The 17488-nt window shown below is 40.8% G+C and overlaps 3 protein-coding genes across 4 annotated transcripts in view; 2 read left to right on the top strand and 1 right to left on the bottom strand.

Annotated features, from left to right (window-relative positions):
* Positions 1-416: 416 nt before the first annotated feature.
* LOC139412164 (telomere repeat binding bouquet formation protein 2) lies at positions 417-3175 on the top strand. Its single transcript, XM_071158981.1, is given in 8 exon segments — positions 417-477; positions 480-584; positions 693-774; positions 1490-1629; positions 1765-1832; positions 1931-2019; positions 2754-2851; positions 2996-3175. Coding segments are annotated over 8 exon segments (759 nt in total). The 3' UTR covers positions 3112-3175.
* A 4835-nt stretch (positions 3176-8010) lies between these two features.
* On the top strand, positions 8011-12387 carry LOC139411402 (sorbitol dehydrogenase-like). The gene is made up of 9 exons (XM_071157709.1): positions 8011-8175; positions 8522-8555; positions 8669-8833; positions 8990-9149; positions 9277-9395; positions 10221-10286; positions 10486-10664; positions 11345-11466; positions 11747-12387. Exons 1-9 carry the CDS (start codon positions 8122-8124, stop codon positions 11910-11912), a joined length of 1065 nt encoding a protein of 354 aa, XP_071013810.1. The 5' UTR covers positions 8011-8121; the 3' UTR covers positions 11913-12387.
* An 88-nt stretch (positions 12388-12475) lies between these two features.
* LOC139411401 (amyloid-beta A4 precursor protein-binding family A member 2-like) overlaps positions 12476-17488 on the bottom strand; it is a 68441-nt gene continuing 63428 nt past the window's right edge. The window contains exons 9-12 of one of the 2 annotated variants that reach the window (XM_071157707.1): positions 17063-17275; positions 16767-16886; positions 15646-15786; positions 12476-15393 (exon numbers count right to left, since the gene is read on the bottom strand). In XM_071157707.1, coding sequence (XP_071013808.1) covers positions 15322-15393; positions 15646-15786; positions 16767-16886; positions 17063-17275 — 546 coding nt within the window. In that variant the 3' untranslated portion in view covers positions 12476-15321. The remainder of the gene's footprint in view (positions 15394-15645; positions 15787-16766; positions 16887-17062; positions 17276-17488) is intronic. The other variant, XM_071157708.1, reaches the window with a different exon arrangement.

The following is a 17488-nucleotide window of genomic DNA, read 5'->3' as shown; positions in this document are numbered from 1 at the left end:
CAGCACTTAGACCAATTTACTATTTGGCTTGGTTCTAACAGACCTAGTAGTCTAATCATAATATTTATATTTGTAATACTTGTCTATTTAAAATCAGTCTATAGTCCCCATAAAATCAGGCTGGGCACTGCATATTTGTTTATTGCCATGCTGTCATTGTTCTCTCTTTTCATGTCCCGACAGTGAGTTGAGGAGCTGTGATTGTGTTATTGAATTTATTTGGCATAGGCTACCAGACAGTAGCCTGTGAGTTTGGAGTCAATAAATCGTAAATTCGAGAACTGGTGTGGATACTATAATATCGAGGTGATAAGAGTACCAACCTTTTTTACCGCCAAGATGTCCATGCTGCGCTGCTCGCGCCCTCGAATGGCAACATCCGGAACGCGCCGATCATTGACGTCATCCTCACCTTGATGATTTGTTCAACATAAAGGTTTTCAGATCAACAAGGACAAACATTTTATAAACACATTTTTTTTTTTTTTTTACTGAAATCTTTGGACAGTCTTTGCAAAGTATGTTCACAAATAGAACAGCATGGTTCTCAAATAGTGTGAGAAGAGGAAGCCGTTGGTTTTGGGGTAAGTTAGCTAACTTAGCTAGCTCAAGGCTAAGTTACTTAGCTACACTTGAATACAATAACGTTACCAGTTTCATAATTTATTGAGAGCAAAAAAAATCTATTTCAGTATCTGAGGGTGGCGGTATTACAAGTTGGGAGACTGCAGACTACCTTTTCAGTGAGGATGCCACCTGTCCTGATACAGAAAGGTAACGTTAGGCTAGCTAGCTAGACTTGAAATCATTGGACACTTTAATAAATGGATCACTAACGTTAGTCACTTTAATAATGTTTACATAGCTTGCATTACTCATCTCATATGTATACTGTATTGTATACCATATATTGCATCTTGCCTATGCTGCTCAGCCATCGCTCATCCATATGTATATATTCTTATTCCATCACTTTACTTAGATTTGTGTGTATTAGGTAGTTGTGGAATTGCTAGATTACTGTTAAGATATTACTGCACTGTCAGAACTAGAAGCACAAGCATTTCGCTACACTCGCAATAACATCTGCTAACCATGTGTATGTGACCAATACAATTTGATTTGATTTAGCTAACGTTAGCTATGCACATCTAGCTAGACAGTTATCTAATCAAGTATTTATTCATGAACTATTGTGACTCCTTACCGTCCAGATTAATTCTTACTTATTTGTAAAATAAAATAGCTACTTCGGATGTTGCTTTTGTTTTCTCTTGTTTGTACCTTTGGTCAGCCCAGCTGAGCATTTACTCTTCTTGTTCACTGATTTTCCTCTGCATAATGTGACCGTTTTTGTCCTGTTTCCTGCATGCTGTGACACTGTCATAGGCCCGCCCCTAGGGGGCATGGTTTCTTCGTCAGCAGTGCATCCCAGGAAATATAAATCGAAATGTAGACCCTTTGACTTACTTTTGTTTATTTATTTCAGGATATTTGAGAGTGTGGACTATGCTGAAAACAGGCTAACAGTTTTTCACAGCTTCTATCTAGCTGCCTGTGAGAAATGCCACAGTGTCAAGTCAGTGTGCATAGGTCATTATGTGCTGCCTCCAGTCTCTGTCCAGGAGGGTAAGTAGCTAATATCTCAGCTTTCCTTTCCTTGCATTTTGCATGACAGTCATAATGCAATTTTTTCCCATAATAATATTCTCCATAACACTGAAAAATATGCACACAAAATATGTGAATAATTTACCTTTTCAGTGGTGAAAGCAGTGGTTGGGAGATTCATTTGGGAGCAGGAGGATAGTGCAAAGGCTGTTGATACAGAGGTCAAATATGCTCTTCATCTTAGTTTCAATTTAGTGAGTCATAATCTGTTCACTTTAAGCACAATTCATTTGTATATGTATCGTATTTCTATTGTAAGGATTCAGATGACAGACTGGCATTGGGCAATAGGCAGAAGGAAGAGGAATACAGTGGAGGTTGCTGTGATCACACAGACATCAATAGTTGGTATGTACTGCGTCTTGTATGGGTCTCCTGATCAGCTACTAATTTTGAGGGGTTCAGCACAATGACGTATATACACTGAGTATACCAAACATCAGGAACGCCTTCCTAATATTGAGTTGCCCCTCCCCAGTCAGAACAGACTCAATTCATTCAAGGTGTCAAAAGCATTCCACAGGGATGCTGGCCCATGTTGACTCCAATGCTTCCCACAGTTGTGTAAAGTTGGCTGGATGTCCTTTAGGTGGTGGACAATTATTAATGCACACAGGAAACTGTTAAGTTTGAAAAACCCAGCAGCATTGCAGTTCTTGACACAAACCGGTGCGCCTGGCACCTACTAACATATCCTGTTCAAAGGCACTTACATCTTTTGTTTTGCCCATTCACCTTCTGAGTGGCACATACAGTACACAATCCATGCCTCAATTGTCTCAAGGCTTAAAAATCCTTCTTTAACCTGTCTCCTCCCCTTCATCTACACTGATTGAAGTGGAATTAACAAGTGACATCAATAAGGGGTCATAGCTTTCACCTGGATTCACCTGGTCAGTCTATGTCATGGAAAGAGCAGGTGTCCTTAATGTTTTCTACACTCAGTATTTAAATAATTGGTCCAGAACAGAGCAGCTTTTTTAAAACATTTTTACCAGTAGGGGTCATATTTTCCTATGCAATGATTACAACTATTCAGTATAATGTGCTCACATTAAACAATATACTATTTTGTGAAATAGCCATGCGGTACCCTTTCTGGATACTCCGGATACTCCACAAAGAGAGGGTGCTCTGTGTTGTGAAGTACAACATTACCCAGTTAATAACATGGTTACAGGTAAAACAAATACTTATCACCCAGCATTCTTACAATTATCCTTATCATGTGCTTTCCATATGAATGTATTATCAATTATAGAAATACATCCTTTCTTGAATAATGGAAATGTTTATAATGTAACAATGTTTATTCTATTTGAAGGGTATGTCAGTATTGATGAACTGAGGACTTACTCAGGAGAACTTCAAGACTTCCTACCAGGCCATTGTGGTTCTTCAGTCTCTAAAAAAAGGCGCTCCACAGTAGATATTGCTTAATGTCATATTACAAGGATACAGATCACAGGGATAATTAAGAGTAACACTTTTTATTGGAGAAGAACAGATACACTATGGGATGTTAAATGGAAGATTTAGCAGGATCGCTAGACAGTGTTGTCCCTTTTTCACTATTCACCATTGTTTTAGTTGTTGAATTATAAAAAAATATATATATATTTTACCTATTGAATTAAAGAGTTTACATACATATATTTTTATTTACACAGACATGATGAGATATACAGTGTGTTATGAATCAGAAATATCTGTCTCTGCTTCATTCACTTTTCCCAGCAAAATGAAGTCCAAACCCTGCATGAAGCATAGAAAATCTAAACTAAATGGTTACCAACACATACATATAGCACACCTGAAACAGACTGGTTTGCAGTCAATACTTAATCAACACATTGAAGAACAATCACAAGTTCCATACTTGAATCAGTAGATATTTTGACCCAGCCTTTTGCTTTTGCTAGGCAAGTCAGTTAAGAACAGGTACAATGACGACCTACCAATAGGCAAAAGGCCTCCTGCGGGGACGGGGGCTGGGTTTAAAAATATAAAAATATAGGACAAAACACACCACGACAAGAGAGACAACACAACACTACATAAAAAGAGAGAGCATGGCAGCACCACATGACAACATAGCATCAGCATGGTAGCAACACAACATGACAACAACATGGTAGTAACACAACATGGCAGCAGCACAAAACATGGTACAAACAATATTTGGCACAGACAACAGCACAAAGGGCAAGAAGGTAGAAACAACAATACATCATACAAAGCAGCCACAACTGTCAGTAAGAGTGTCCATGATTGAATCTTTGAATGAAGAGATTGAGATAAAACTGTCCAGTTTGAGTGTTTGTTGCAGCTCGTTTCAGTTGCTAGCTGCAGCGAACTGAAAAGACGAGCGACCCAGGAATGTGTGTGCTTTGGGGACATTTAACAGAATGTGACTGGCAGAACGGGTGTTGTATGTGGAGGATGAGGGCTGCAGTAAATATCTCAGATAGGGGGGAGTGAGGCCTAAGAGGGTTTTATAAATAAGCATCAACCAGTGCGTCTTGCGACTGATATACAGAGATTACCCGTTTATAGAGGAGTATAGAGTGCAGTGATGTGTCCTATAAGGAGCATTGGTGGAAATTCTGATGGCCGAATGGTAAAGAACATCTAGCTGCCCGAGAGCACCCTTACCTGCCGATATATAAATTACCATCTCCATAATCTAGCATGGGTAGGATGGTCATCTGAATCAGGGTTAGTTTGGCAGCTGGGGTGAAAGAGGAGCGATTACAATAGAGGAAACCAAGTATAGATTTTACTTTAGCCTGCAGCTTTGATATGTGCTGAGAGAAGGACAGTGTACCGTCTAGCCATACTCCGAAGTACTTGTATGAGGTCACTATCTCAAGCTCTAAACCATCAGAGGTAGTAATCACACCTGTGGGGAGGGGCATTATTCTTACCAAACCACATGACCTTTGTTTTGGAGGTGTTCAGAACAAGGTTAAGGGCAGAGAAAGCTTGTTGAACACTTAGAAAGCTTTGTTGTAGAGCGTTAAAACACAAAATCCGGGGAGGGGCCAGCTGAGTATAAGACTATCATCTGCATATAAATGGATGAGAGCTTCCTACTGCCTGAGCTATGTTGTTGGTGTAAATTGAGAAGAGTGTGGGGCCTAGGATTGAGCCTTGTACTCCCTTGGTGACAGGCAGTGGCTGAGACAGCAGATGTTCTGACTTTATACACTGCACTCTTTGAGAGAGGTAGTTAACAAATCAGGCCAAAGACCCCTCAGAGACACCAATACTCCTTAGCCGGCCCACAAGAATGGAATGGTCTACCATATCAAAAGCTTTGGCCAAGTAAATAAAAATAGCAGCACAACATTTCTTAGAATCAAGGGCAATGGTGACATCATTGAGGACCAATGATGTGGTTTGTGTCTGAGTGGTAGTCATCCCGTTAAATCCAAGGATCAGGTCATCTTCCAGTGACGTAATGTCATTGAACTTCATACTCATGACTTGAAAACTTGTCATATCTGTAGAAAATATTTAATTGATTATGCATCTAGGCTAATAGTACAACAATAATATTGTGTTTGCTTTTAGCAACTTCTCTCTGCAGATATACTGTAAAGAGACTCAATGATCAGTTGAATGCACATGAAATCACTGACCTGACAGTGATTTGGGCACATGCTCAAAACTGATTCTGTCCAAGTTGATAAAGTTATTGATTTAATCTGGAAGAGCCTTTAGTTCATTGCCTGCAGGTTCAACCAATGTAGGTCAGGAGGCAGTTCAGTGATTGCGTTATTGTTCAGACCAAGTTTTTGTAACATGTTGAGTTTTCTGATGGAGGAAGGCAGCATCATTAGACCACAGGACACAGCACCCGCAGCTCTGTCAGGTCTCCCAAGGCACATACAGTGCGGCAAAAAAGTATTTAGTCAGACACCAATTGTGCAAGTTCTCCCACTTAAAAAGATGAGGCCTGTAATTTATCACAGGTACACTTCAACTCTGACAGACAAAATGAGAAAAAAAAATCCTGAAAATCACATTGTAGGATTTTTAATTTATTTATTAGCAAATTATGGTGAAAAATAAGTATTTGGTCAATAACAAAAGTTTATCTCAATACTTTGTTATATACTCTTTGTTGCAATGACAGAGGTCAAACGTTTTCTGTAAGTCTTCACAAGGTTTTCGAACACTTGCTGGTATTTTGGCCCATTCCTCCATGCAGATCTCCTCTAGAGCAGTGATGTTTTGGGGCTGTTGCTGGGCAACACGGACTTTCAACTCCCTCCAAAGATTTTCTATGGGGTTGAGATCTGGAGACTGGCTAGGCCACTCCAGGACCTTGAAATGCTTCTTACGAAGCCACTCCTTCGTTGCCCGGGCGGTGTGTTTGGATCATTGTCATGCTGAAAGACCCAGCCACGTTTCATCTTCAATGCCCTTGCTGATGAAAGGAGGTTTTCACTCAAAATCTCACGATACATGGCCCCATTCATTCTTTCCTTTACACGGATCAGTCGTCCTGGTCCCTTTGCAGAAAAACAGCCCCAAAGCATGATGTTTCCACCCCCATGCTTCACAGTAGGTATGGTGTTCTTTGGATGCAACTCTGCATTCTTTGTCCTCCAAACACGACGAGTTGAGTTTTTACCAAAAAGTTATATTTTGGTTTCATCTGACCATATGACATTCTCCCAATCTTCTTCTGGATCATCCAAATGCTCTCTAGCAAACTTCAGATGGGCCTGGACATGTACTGGCTTAAGCAGGGGGACACGTCTGGCACTGCAGGATTTGAGTCCCTGGCGGCGTAGTGTGTTACTGATGGTAGGCTTTGTTACTTTGGTCCCAGCTCTCTGCAGGTCATTCACTTGGTCCCCTCGTGTGGTTCTGTGATTTTTGCTCACCGTTCTTGTGATCATTTTGACCCCACGGGGTGAGATCTTGCGTAGAGCCCCAGATCGAGTGAGGTTATCAGTGGTCTTGTATGTCTTCCATTACCTAATAATTGCTCCCACAGTTGATTTCTTCAAACCAAGCTGCTTACCTATTGCAGATTCAGTCTTCCCAGCCTGGTGCAGGTCTACAATTTTGTTTCTGGTGTCCTTTGACAGCTCTTTGGTCTTGGCCATAGTGGAGTTTGGAGTGTGACTGCTTGAGGTTGTGGACAGGTGTCTTTTATACTGATAACAAGTTCAAACAGGTGCCATTAATACAGGTAACGAGTGGAGGACAGAGGAGCCTCTTAAAGAAGAAGTTACAGGTCTGTGAGAGCCAGAAATCTTGCTTGTTTGTAGGTGACCAAATACTTATTTTCCACCATAATTTGCAAATAAATTCATTAAAAATCCTACAATGTGATTTTCTGGATTTTTTTTCTCATTTTGTCTGTTATAGTTGAAGTGTACCTATGATGAAAATTACAGGCCTCTCTCATCTTTTTAAGTGGGAGAACTTGCACAATTGGTGGCTGACTAAATACTTTTTTGCCCCACTGTATATGGGATCATTGACTCCTAGGATCATAAGGTTCCTCAGACATCCAATGGCAATTGGCAGCATAGTTAGCTGGTTCCCATCAATAACCAGTTCCTCAACCTGTTCTAAATGCAGGATCTTCACAAGAAAGTAATTTCTAATTGGCAAGATTTTAATGCTAGGCATTTGTACAACTTTTCCCCATGAGTGGTGCTATGTAGGCCGGCCTATGGATAATGTGGAAAATTGGGGTAACATCTTCAATGAAAGTTATTTTTTTCAGTCTTGCTTACCTCGTTTGAAGGAAAGAGAAGATAGTTGTCATTCAAAAACAGCTTTGTTTTATTTTGAACTTATATTGAACTTTTCCAAATGTTTGCGAGCACATTCAACAACCATATCGTTTTCAAAAGCCAAATACACTATGTACAAAGCAGAAGGACAGTCAAAGATTCTTCACATTTATACATCCGGTGAAATATCTGTTCTATCTGTGGGTAAGTCTTATTCAGACCGCCGATTCCGACGTCTTTAATATTTGTCTCCATAGAAACATTTCCTGTGTGTCTTCAACCTCATTCCCGCCCCCGGAAACAAGACCTGTGATTGGTCCATTTACCAGGCACTGCAATTATGTGACAAATCAGAGCGCTCTGGGTTAGCTCAAATGCGACGCAGGCATTTCATAGTCTTACACCATTATCAACGTATAAATCATTAGAATAAGTCAGATTCTATTAATAAAATAGTTACGAAATAGCAATACACTTTTCGTTCAAATTTAAGAATAGCTCAATTCGACTCTCCCTTCTTTGCTATAATGGCATGTTCTCTCCAACCGTACGCCAATCACATGTTTTGTTTTGTCGACTGCCCACCTAGCAGCAGGAAGATGCACTTTGAGCCCTGCACAGACCAAACAAGTATTTTACAAGATTTCTGATTTTATTCACACCGTAGTTGTCTTTGAGTGAATACAACATGGAAAAAGAAAATCTGTCCGTGGTGTTGCATTCCCAGGGTGACCTCAGACTGGTAATAAAGTAGTCTATAACTATGTCATGATGATGTAAGCAGATCGAGATTTCATGAAAACTGCAGCTTTCGGTCAATATCAGAAAGTTGCTAACGTTAGTTAGCTCATCTGCTCATGGCATAGCTTCTTCCCAGGAACTAGCCATATAAATTACCATTTATAATATTAACCATTTTGACTGACTTTTGACCTTTACAAGTAAGATGCTTTAATATAAATGGTCATTTAAATGGCTGGTTGCGGGACACTACTCGTGAACATGGGGGAATGCCAGTATGAATGGAGAAATAATTGCGATTGATTATTTTAATGGTCGGGCTAATTGTGATGATTGATTTCTTACAGGAACAACGACCCATCCCTGAACCAGGTCCAAATGGTATAGGAACAATGTAGTATCCAGACGGCGTGTACAGTATAGTTCTGCATTTCATTTTTTTGTGTACAGTTGGTGTATCCTGTGGAGCAATTGCTTGTCTTTCCTTTATTCAGAGGTGTTGCTTCAGATGCATTCAGTTGGGATCTGTGGGTCGGATGTGCACTACTGGCAAAATGGACGCATAGGTGACTTTGTGGTAAAGAAGCCCATGGTGCTGGGGCATGAGGCTGCTGGTCGGGTGGTGAAGGTGGGCTCAGCAGTGAAGAACCTCAAAGAAGGTAAGAACTGTGCAAGCATGTGAGAAGGAAGTACTCAGTTGATTCAATGAGGTTATGTTTTGCTTTTAATGCAGTTCATCAGTTTAAAAAAACATTGATCAGATAATGCAACTTTGGGTTATCTGTGTCAATTATTAATTTGTGTTGGATAATTAGGGGATAGAGTCGCTGTAGAGCCAGGTGTCCCTCGCGAGATGGATGAGTTCTTCAAATCAGGAAACTACAATCTTTCCCCCACCATCTTCTTCTGTGCCACACCCCCTGATGATGGGAATTTGTGCAGATTTTACAAACACAGTGCCAACTTCTGTTACAAGTGAGTTCATTATTTCTACTTTATCTACAAGGACAGATAACTGTCAACATACTGCCATTGTAGAACATTGGGGGTAACATGACAAATCTACATTGCTTAAGTTCTCTCTGTTTCTGTGTATGAATAGGTTGCCTGACAATGTGACATATGAGGAGGGGGCCCTGATTGAGCCCCTGTCTGTGGGTATTCATGCCTGCCGCAGAGCTGGAGTGACCCTGGGCAGCAGTGTACTGATCTGTGGGGCAGGTAGGTAAAGCTCGGCTGTCATTCATTGTTACTGTTATTTACTGTTACTGCAGCTTGGACCCATGAAGTGTGACACAATTTTGCAGTTGCAGCTATTCAGGTTTTATGTCCAGTCATTCAACTACTACAAGACATGATCAAATGAAATACAATTAAATGTAACTTTGCAGAATATACAGCCAATTAGAAGTATGGAGGTTGTTACATTCCACTAACATGACCATGCAAGTTTGGAAATTAAAGAATGTGGTTTAGTTACAAAAGTGAGAATCATGTTGACACAGCATAATAACAGTGGGGAAACCCAATGAACTTAAACACCTGTAGTAACAGACTTGATATTTAATAAATCTACTCTTCTGGTAAGCGAGCGTGCTTTATAAACAATTAACACATGTAAATACCTAAACATTCATTAATGAATGAAAGGGTTGGTTAAATAAAGATCAGCTCTTGCCTTTTAGTTAATGATAGATGTATTTTCCATATAGGCCCTGCGATACACTAGCGTCCTGTCCAGGGAGTGTACTTTTACATCAAGCTGCCTCAAGCTACTGAATCAGGCGATGGGCTCCTCCTGCCCTATGGGCCCTTCTGGCTCAGACAAGGCGTACGTACTATTTCCTATACAGACCCCTCATGTCATCACTTCTAGCCCTCATGCACACAGTTTCACGATGACCAGCTAAGTTCAAAAATATCCTGTAAGGTTACTAGCACAGCCTCATATCCCCATCGAGTGCATCGGCATGGAGAGCAGTGTCCAAACTAACAATTAACATGTCCACATTCAACATAAGCATCTCTCTCGTTTCTCTATCACAGGACCAATTGGGCTGGTCTGTCTGCTGGTGGCCAAGGCTATGGGTGCCTCACAGGTGGTCATATCTGGTAAGGCACAGGGTGTAATAATACACTCTTTATGGGATCCATTTTGTTTCACTCAAATCAGAATTGTCTACCAGGGACTTCCTTCTTTTGAAAGGGCTTCGAAGTGAAAAGGTATACATGTGGGTACATTAGTAATACTGTGTGCTGGCCCAATATAGTAGGGACTGCCACAGTATTATTTTTGTCCTTCCTGTTTCAGACCTGTCAGCAGATCGCCTGGTCATGGCGAAGGAGCTGGGAGCAGACTTCCCTCTGACTGTGAAGAGAGAGAATGGGCCTGAGGAGCTGGCAAAGAGAGTGGAGGGAATGCTGGGAGCACAGCCTCATATCACCATTGAGTGCACCGGTGTGGAGAGCAGTGTCCAAACTGCCATTTATGTAAGTACAGCCACAAGAGTGATATTAGAGCCCATGGAAATACTGTACTGTGAAATGTTGCAGTTTTCTCTTAGAAAAAAACAAACTATTGGAACCATGACAAAGAACTGATATTGGTACGAGATGGAGGGAATGTTGGAGCTTACTTAACTGACGAAATTACAGTTAAAGAAAATGTACGCTTAATCCAGTATAACCTGATCTATAGAATTTATTATACAAGAGACAAAATTCACAAATTCTACAGCACAACGACAGAGTTATGTCTTAAGTGTAAAACTAATAATGACTCAATAATACATGCTTTCTGGGAATGCTATAAAGTCCATAATTTGCAAACAAATTCATAAAAAATCCTACAATGTGATTTTCTGGATTTTTTTTCTCATATTGTCTGTCATAGTTGAAGTGTACCTATGATGAAAATTACAGGCCTCTCTCATCTTTTTAAGTGGGAGAACTTACACAATTGGTGGCTGACTAAATACTTTTTTGCCCCACTGTATATAACCCTTTTTTTGGGTACTACATGATTCCATATGTGTTATTTCGTAGTTTTGATGCCCACTATTATTCAACAGTATAGAAAATAGTCAAAATAAAGAAGAACCCTTGAATGAGTAGGTGCGTCCAAACTTATGACTGGTACTATATATATATATATATATGCTTGCTGTCAGGCTACACGTCCTGGAGGAGTGGTGGTTCTAGTGGGGTTGGGTGCAGCGATGACCACTATCCCACTGCTTAATGCTGCTCTCAGAGAGGTGGACATCAGAGGGGTCTTCCGCTACTGCAACACGTAAGTGAACCTCCTCTCACGTTGACTAGGTACAGAAAAGAAGTTGTTTCCTTTTACACAAAAGAGCCCTGAAGCCAGCGCAGGACGTAGGTCTTCAAATCAAATTTTACTTCGTAATCAACAGGTGTAGAATAACAGTGAAATGCTTACTTACAGGCTCTTCCCACAAATAGGAGGTCTTCAGGAATATGGTCCCTAATGTTCCAACAATTGCAGCAAGTTGTGTTTATCTGTTGTCTTATAATTCTACTGTTCATGTGTTTGTGTCCTCTTATTCTAGCTGGCCAATGGCTATAGCGATGCTGGCCTCTAAGAAGGTGAACGTGGCGCCCCTGGTGACCCACCGGTTCCCCCTAGAGCAGGCTGTGCAGGCCTTCGAGACCACACGTCAGGGACAAGGGGTCAAAATCATGCTCAAGTGTGACAAGACTGACCAGAACCCCTAAGAGGACTGGGAACACCAGGACCAATAAGAGAGCCAGTATAGACAACCACAGCGCTGTAGATCTAACAGTTGATTATTCTGTTATGTCTATTTTTCTTCATGTTATTGTACACTTTCAATGTTTGATTATGTTCAGGTATACATCTTAATCAGGTTACCTGTTGCCCAAACAGCAACTTTCACTCTTGAAATGTGATATTTGGAGACGTTACTGTATGAAACTAAGTATATGATTTGACAAAATGTTATGCTCACAGCAGCTTTCGCTTTCATCATGTGATTTCGATTGCTTGATTACCATATTTCTATTATAAACCAGAATGTATAGAAATGTTGTACTTTAATTTTTTGTCTAGTCCTGCTGCCACCAGGAGGAGGTAGAGACTAATTCACACGTTGTATGCCAAGTCGTGTGTTGCACATACTGTAATGCAATCAATCTCCTGTTCATACAATAAATATAAAACAATTGTAAATGGTTTATGTGAAACTGTTGACTGATAAAACCTAATGACACAATTCACAGTAAAACAAATATATTCCAATGAGCCAGCCAAACAGAAATTGGGGTTTATTTGAGATTTTATTGTTATCTTGCCATAATGACTTGATACTATCATGAGGCATGCACACAGATAAATGTTAATTTTTTTCCAATGTAATTTTTAGTACAATGCATGTTAAAAGCATTACTCAGTCGTAAGGCTTCCTCAGTCACAGTGGGATTCTTTGTTAATCTTTCTCTCAAGGCTGAAGCCCGACACAGCAGAAGTGGGGATGTTTGCAGTGACTAACCGTGACGCTTATGAGCACAATCCTAGACAAAGTTCTCTTTATGTACAGACATTCTAATACTGCTTATGGCAATGGACACAGTTCTTACAACACAATACATTCACAAATCGACTCAACTGAGTTTCTGTTGGGGTGAAACACACAAGATGAACATAGCACACAGAAACTACCCTTTCATGTTTCATACATTGGTTTGATTTTCAAAATAATAAGCAATGTTAATTAAGTTCAATAGTTTGGAATTAACTGTTATTAAAATGTGTGAGAGACAGTGCTGTCCAATAAATTGTGTTGACATAAGTTTTAAAAAACACTTGCACACTAGTCAGTAACATTTACCTCATGACTTGTTGTCATGACGAGGTGAAACTAATGTAAAATGAAAAAGTTCAAATCGGAAGGGATATGGCGTTTTGTAACGTACAACCTCTACTGCTAGCATTGGCTTGATATACAGTACCAGTCAAAAGTTTGCACACACCTACTCATTCAAAGGTGTTTCTTTATGTTTTACTATTTTCTACATTGTAGAATAGTAAAAACATCAAACTATGAAATAACACATGGATTCATGTAGTAACCAAAAAAAGTGTTAAACAAATCAAATAAAATGTTATATTTGAGATTCTTCAAAGTAGTCACCCTTTGCCTTGACAGCTTTGCACACACTTGGCATTCTCGGCCAGCTTCATGAGGTAGTCACTTGGAATGCATTTCAATTAACAGGTTGTGCCTTGTTAAAAGTTCATTTGTGGAATTTCTTTCCTTCTTAATGCATTTGAGCCAATCAGTTGTGTTGTGACAAGGTAGGGGTGGTATACAGAAGATAGCCCTATTTGGTAAAAGACCAGGTCCATATAATGGCAAGAACAGCTCAAATAAGCAAAGAGAAACTACAGTCCATCATTACTTTAAGACATGAAGGTCAGTCAATCCAGAACATTTCAAGAAAATTTTGCAGTCGCTTAAACCATCAAGCAATATGATAAAACTGTCTCTCATGAGGACCGCCACAGGAAAGGAAGACCCAGTTACCTCTGCTGCAGAGGATAAGTACATTAGAGTTATCAGCCTCAGAAATTGCAGTCCAAATAAATGCTTCACAGAGTTCAAGTAACAGACACATCTCAACCTCACCTGTTCAGAGGAGACTGCATGAATCAGGCCTTCATAGTCGAATTGTTGCAAAGAAACCACTACTAAAGGACATCAATAATAAGAAGAGACTTGCTTGGGACAAGAAACATGAGCAATGGACATTAGACCAGTGGAAATCTGTCCTTTGGTCTGATGGGTTCAAATTTGAGATTTTTGGTTCCAACCGCTGTCTTTGTGAGACACAGAGTAGGTGAACTGATGATCTCCGCATGTGTGGCTCCCACTGTGAAGCATGGAGGAGGTGGTGTGATGGTGCTTTGCTGGTGACACTGTGATTTATTTAGAATTCAAGGCACACTTAACCAGCATGGCTACCACAGTGTTCTGCAGCGATACACCATCTCATCTGTTTTGCGCTTAATGGGACTATCATTTGTTTTTCAACAGGATAATGACCCAACACACCTTCAAGCTGTGTAAGGGCTATTTGACCAAGAAGGAGAGTGATGGAGTGCTGCATCAGATGACCTGGCCTCCACAATCACCCGACCTCAACCCAATTGAGATGGGTTTGGGATGAGTTAGACCGCAGAGTAAAGGAAAAGCAGGCAACAAGTGCTCAGCATATGTGGGAACTCCTTCAAGACTGTTGGAAAATAATTCTAGGTGAAGCTGGTTGAGAGAATGCCAAGAGTGTGCAAAGCTGCCATCAAGGCAAAGGGTGGCTACTTTGAAGAATCTAAAATCTAAAATGTATTTTGATTTGTTTAACACTTTTTTGGTAACTACATGACTCCATGTGTTATTTCATAGTTTTGATGTCTTTCTTCACTGTTATTCTACAATGTAGAAAATAATAAAAATAAAGAAAAACCCTTGAATGAGTAGGTGTGTCCAAAATCTTGACTGGTACTGTATATAAACAAAATTATATTACCCAAGTCACTCCCAAATTCCCTTTTATTGTCCATCTAAACTATATTGACAGCACGATTTCAACCGTCCTTTAGCGGTCAAGGGCTCTCTTCCCTGCTATCAAACCAGCAGGAAAAGTCAATAAATATTTACAAAGCAACCATGACCCTTCCCCATTACTTCCGACGCATTAGCAAAATATGTATTTACATGAAAATTAAATAGTGCAAAGAGAACTAAATGAAACAATATGCAGGTACAATATGACATTGATATGAATATAAAAATATACATTGTGAGGCGTCCAAAAATAAAAAAACACAAATAAATAACGTAAACACCTTCTGCCCAGATGACCCTCTTTAGTATTAACATCAGCAAAATATCGTGAGTGTCAGTTGAATGAATGTTAGCTCAGAAAAGATGGAGGGAAAAAATGATAAGTCAGCGACACAACAGTAAGAGAGACAATCCCTGGCTCACTAGCCATCCTCAGACACTCATTAGTCTGCTAATCTTGTCCACCTAGAGCTCTCCAACTGGACTGTAAAGAACCACTGCTTACAGCTCCTCTGTGGACGAAAATGGGATCTGTCCTTGGTTTATATATACATAGGAGTCTCCTGTCCTGTTAAGAGTCTGAACATGGCCGCTGGCATTGTCTTCATGTGAATCTGGTTTAGGAAAAGACAGAAAACAAACATTTAGCTCGGCACTTGCATCTATCGCTTGTTGTTTTATCTTTATTGAAAATAATCAAGCTTAGAGGCACACGCTTACAGCCTAATGATTGTATTGATGAATGCATATTATGCTCATTCCTGCCTCGGCCAGTAATCTAGTTTTGTGAATTCTCATACAATTTGATTGCGGTGTCCTCTGAGCTCCTTTATGAACTCTATCTGTGTCTCTGAACGGAACCTCACCTCGCCCACAGAGTTTGAGAGGGCTTGGACAATCTTCTCATGCGCTGTAGCCACCACGCTTTGGCCATTGATCTCAATAATGCGGTGGCCAACCCGGACACCCCCCCGCTCAGCAATACCCCCCCGCATCAGGCTGCAGATCTGTGGGTGAAGATGACAAACAGAAGGTGAATATTATCCTTCATGGCAGTCACTCACCCCCAGGGGCAACAAGACAGGGGCAGTTCTAAAAGGGGAATAAAGCAATGATCCAACGTTGTTCCATTAAATCTTCTGGAACAGTTGTATTGCTAAAATGTCGAGGATAGTTCATGGGTTTGGTCGTGTGATCCTGATAGGGTGAGGCCAGGGTGGGATTTGAGCTCTGTGAATGACATTGTGAGGTTCATCTGTATGCAGTAGCAAGCTCCTAGCTTCAGCCTCAGTGCAACGATAGCCACTAGAGATAAAAAAAATCCAGATGTAATTGCGGTTTTATTTTTTTTTATTGGAATTTAAAGGGATATTATCAGGCTATATAAATATTGCTCTAAAGAGTTGACCATTTGTGTCATAGAAGCAATGTGCCACAGAGGATAACTTGAACACAGCAGAGACTTGAATAAAGTGGTATGAGGAACACACTAAAATACGTGTGTGTGCGGCATGTTTTTTTCCCACCAAAGCTTGTAACGCTCATGATGCAAATCACATACGTACAGACCTATAGGCTAACAACCTGTCATGTCGTTTAAACACGGTATTATTTCCCTCAGAATTGGTTTCTTTAGACTGTACCAGCTGAGAGGAGAAAACTAACATAATTGACGGGGCTGTCTTCTCCTATTCAGTTAACGTCCACTGAAATCCTCCTGAGGGAATTGAAGTTCCATTGGACAAAGACATTGATCTAGTCCAGAATCTCATCCAAAACATTTTTCAACCAGTCACAGATTGTTATCTCAGCCTGTGTTATTCAACCTACACGTGAGAACACAGTATTCCAAAAACAGACAAAAAGAAGAGTGGTCAAGGCCTTTTGCTGTTGAGTGATGACTTGAATGAAAACATTACTGTACTGTGTTCATGGTTTGACATTGCACACAGGGCTAAACTGTAGTGCCTGATCTGATCGTACTTACAATCCCATTCTGGACGCTGAAGCCCAGCTGGTACTTGAGGTCTGGTCTCTTGATGAGCACGGTGGTGACAGGGGGACAGCTCACAATGTTCAGCTTCACCTGCACCTGGTTCTTCAGGCCCTGATGGACAAACACAGTGGTCAGACAGAGCAGAGGGCGTCCTGAAACCTCCACTGGGTTTAGTCAGTGGATTATTTGATCAAATTGCAGAATTCATGTAGTGTTACACAATAAATGTAATGTCACCATAATAACCACTAATGACTTTCCCTAGAACTCTGTCCCTGTCCATGCACCTTGATGATTCCCTGACAGGTGGCGAGAGGCAGGCCCACCAGGCTGGTGTTGTTGATGGACATGATCTGGTCTCCGATGCTGAGCTTCCCGGAGCGGGCGGCCGGCCCACCGTTCATCATGTTGGCCAGGATGACCGTGGGCAGGATGGAGCCCCAGCCAGACTCCACTATGACCACGCCCAGGATCTCTCCCTTATGCTTCTCCAGCTGCAGCTGTGGAGCCAGCCAATAGCGAGAGAAAGAGAGATAGAGAGTGTGATGAGTGCCTCTAGTTAAAGCGATTGTGGGCAGGAGAAAAATAAATCAGGGAGAAATATAATGGTGTAGTGGGAAGAACAGAAACAACGTGCGGACGAAGGAGGGCCAGATGGGTATAAGACCACTGTCAGCTTCTCTGGTAATTGGCTCTGTCCATGTGCAGTACTT

Source organism: Oncorhynchus clarkii, chromosome 6 (assembly GCF_045791955.1).
Source record: "Oncorhynchus clarkii lewisi isolate Uvic-CL-2024 chromosome 6, UVic_Ocla_1.0, whole genome shotgun sequence".
NCBI classification, from domain to species: domain Eukaryota; kingdom Metazoa; phylum Chordata; class Actinopteri; order Salmoniformes; family Salmonidae; genus Oncorhynchus; species Oncorhynchus clarkii.
Note: the sequence above shows the minus strand (reverse complement) of the source record. Positions and strands in the feature narration are given on the sequence as shown.